The sequence below is a fragment of the Phytophthora infestans genome, genomic scaffold (genome assembly GCF_000142945.1).
Source record: "Phytophthora infestans T30-4 supercont1.39 genomic scaffold, whole genome shotgun sequence".
NCBI classification, from domain to species: Eukaryota; Oomycota; class Peronosporomycetes; order Peronosporales; family Peronosporaceae; genus Phytophthora; species Phytophthora infestans.
Window position 1 is genome coordinate 277,508 of NW_003303720.1, and position 2,925 is coordinate 280,432.

The following is a 2,925-nucleotide window of genomic DNA, read 5'->3' on the forward strand; positions in this document are numbered from 1 at the left end:
TGCTGGGGGGGATACATGCGGAGGTACGTAGTTGAAAGCGACTCATCGGTAGAGAGGGAGGTGTGGCGTTGTTGATCGCTATCTTCCTCTTTCCGACGCTGATGCAGCGTGGTCATGGTTAGTGGAGGCGGTGGAAAAGGTCGTATTCCTGATGAACCATCTTCCTCAACGATATCATGGTAGTGCAAAAGGTGTCTCCTGAAATTCTCGACTCTCCCAACCATCGTGTCTGGCAAAGGGGAATCCGGCTCGCGGCTGGTTGGAGTTTGAAGCGTGCGCGCTTTTGATCGAGCTGCATGGGCAGCGAGACAGTGCTTGCAGCGAACGAAATAGTGACTCTTATTAGCCTTCACGCCGGAAACTTTAACGAAATGGGTCCGAGATGCACTTGGTGGTCGACCCATGGTGCGCTTGCTCTGCAAAAACAAAACACACATCATACGCTTCGGTTGAGCGCACAACTGAGGTTATTACAGAATACGTATTTGTGTACCGCTTTAAGTCTCCGTTGAGACGACTAGCCCTTAGCCTTAGATTTGACGAGAACGACTTGACTCTGGATCTCTAATTGCAAAGTGAGTTCTGTGGCACAGTCTGCGGCCGACTAGCAGATTGCCAATGGCAATGCCGAATTTTCGAAGCTGTCGACTCGACAGCATTGAAGTAGCAAAAACCTCAGCATACCTAAGGCATGCTGAAGGCATTGCCTTGTCCCAACGGGCTATTATTCGAGATTCTAAGATACAGTCTGTAAGCGCACTGGTACACTGTACCGTGTCTTTTGAGACCGTATAAACCGTAGTTACCGTATAAACTGTATTTTGAGGCGTTATTACACGTGTTTTTTAAAGGACGTATACATGTAAACACTCACTGCCAACACTGGTTGGAGGGGTTAACGGCGAGTCCCTTCAAGATCTTCTCTAGTCTATATTAAGAAAAGGCGCATGGACCATAGCATTGTTTCGTCTACCCTGAAGATTATCTGTTGCTAGGAAGCTCACTGCGCTCGTTATGACTCGATCATCAACAACGGAGCGCAGCGGAGATGCGAGTCGTGAAGGTTCTAAGACTCCAGACGCAGTAGACGTTGAGGAATCACACTTAGTAGACGCCCCTGGAGAATTTCCAGACAGTGACGAAGAAGGCGAAGATGACGAAGAGACGGAGCTCGAACACGCAGCTAGAGCTGGAATTCGCCTTCTCGAAGAGAACGCACAGCTGCATGAGGAGCTGCATCAGCTACAAGAGCAATGTGCACAAGTTGAGAGTGAGAAGGAAGAACTACTTCGACTCGTAGCCGAGAAGGAGCAGCAGAAAACACAACTGTCCGAGCATCTGCGCGAGTGCATTCGAGAGAATCAGGGAGTATTATCCGAGCTTAGCAATGTTAAAGAGCAGATAGACGAGTTGAAAACGCAGCTCCAAGCTCAAACACAAGCTCAGACCAACCGCCGATCACCTGGAAAGAGACGCAACAAGCGCTTGTCTCCACGTCTCAAACTGCAGCTAGAATTGGGCCCGTCGTTGGGAAGTTTCCCCTCCGCAGATGAGCCTCCTTCGTCGGAGGAACCTTCACCCGCGCACAGCGGTGGTAGTCCAGACAAGCAGGAATTCATTCCGGCTGTAAGAAGAAATTCCATGCCTACCGTACTAGAAAGTGACTCTGAAGTCGAGACCAAATTTGAGGAGGTACACCGTCGTAATAGTGTACTAGGAAGGGAGCTTGCGAGTGCTCACAAGCAAATCGGAGAGCTCAAGCCGCTCCAGCTTCAACTACGTGAGACTGACTTTGAAGTGCAGCTACTTCGTGCAAAAGTGGAAGAACAAGCCCGTGAAATTGCCTCTTCAGCCGAAGAACGAGAAGAGGAGCGCGAACTGATCGCAAGTTTGCGCCATACAATTGAAATCTACGAAACTTTAGACGATCCGTGCGCCAGAAAGCTAGACGAGATGCGATCAGTGACTACCAGAGGAGACGACGATATACCCGTATCACCACGCAACTCGCCTCGCCGACTGGGAGACAGGAGTTGGAGACGAGTAGATGCCTCCACAGCCCCTTTACCGCCTCAAATAATACCAGTTGACAGCTCATATCCGGCTTTGGAGGAACGCTTCAGTCTTCGCGACGAGAACGACCGCCTGGTCGCTGAGCTGGATCATCTCGGTCAACAAGTGCTAAATCTCAAGCTCTTGGAAGGGATATCAAGAACAGTTCGCTCTCCTAAAAAGCCTCCGCAGGGTGGCACAGCCTTTGTTAACCTCTTTACGTCTTCACCAGTAGAAGCCCAAAACCTGGGTGAGTTACCTGCCAGCACTGTTGGTCCAGTGGGCTATGGAACCAGCTCACGACTGAGATTTCTGGAGCAACAAGCGTCCGTGTTGCAAGATCTACTTCTGCGATTTCGAGCTCAGTGGAAATACGAGTATGAAACACGACGCGCTGTCGAGAGCGACAAAGCAGACTTGCTTCAGCGCATGGAAAAGATGCAGACACTTCTGAGACGTCAGTGCGTTTCTTGCGAAAAGGAGCGTGAAGACTTGCTGTCTGAAGGTGACGACACTTCTTGGGAAAACTCGGCAGCAGTGTACGAAACCTTGGTGGATCACACAGCAGAGTGCCAAACCAAAGAAGAACAGGCTGAAGCCGAACACATCTGCTTCTCCATTTTGCGTCGCCTAGTAGACAGCTGGACAACCGACAAGGCAAAACGAATGCGGCTGCACGACTGGCTCACAAATGCCATCCGTGGCACAGGAAAGCGTCGTCCTCTCTATCTGTATGGGCCTTTCCGGGGAGATTGCATCGGGGTTTCAGGTCTTGCTAGTGCCCATACTGCGACAAAAGTTTGGAGTCGAGGTGCAGATAGAAAAACGACTGCGAAATGTGATTGTGACCGACCTGAGGATGCAAATTACAGG

At 50.4% G+C, this 2,925-nt stretch overlaps 2 protein-coding genes across 2 annotated transcripts in view; one reads left to right on the forward strand and one right to left on the reverse strand.

Annotated features, from left to right (window-relative positions):
- Positions 1-1,014: 1,014 nt before the first annotated feature.
- Positions 1,015-2,561, forward strand: PITG_15811 (uncharacterized protein; the record flags this gene model as incomplete). The annotated part of the gene is made up of 4 exons (XM_002898011.1): positions 1,015-1,054; positions 1,109-2,245; positions 2,333-2,513; positions 2,558-2,561. The coding sequence occupies 4 exons, from the start codon at positions 1,015-1,017 to the stop codon at positions 2,559-2,561; spliced, it is 1,362 nt and encodes a 453-aa protein (XP_002898057.1).
- Positions 2,562-2,609: 48 nt separating this feature from the next.
- The window catches only part of PITG_15812 (uncharacterized protein), a gene marked incomplete at both ends in the record, with an annotated part of 3,067 nt that continues 2,751 nt past the window's right edge, over positions 2,610-2,925 (reverse strand). Inside the window, 2 exons of the mRNA XM_002898012.1 lie at positions 2,610-2,775; positions 2,847-2,881. Of these exons, the coding sequence (XP_002898058.1) occupies positions 2,610-2,775; positions 2,847-2,881 (201 nt within the window). The remainder of the gene's footprint in view (positions 2,776-2,846; positions 2,882-2,925) is intronic.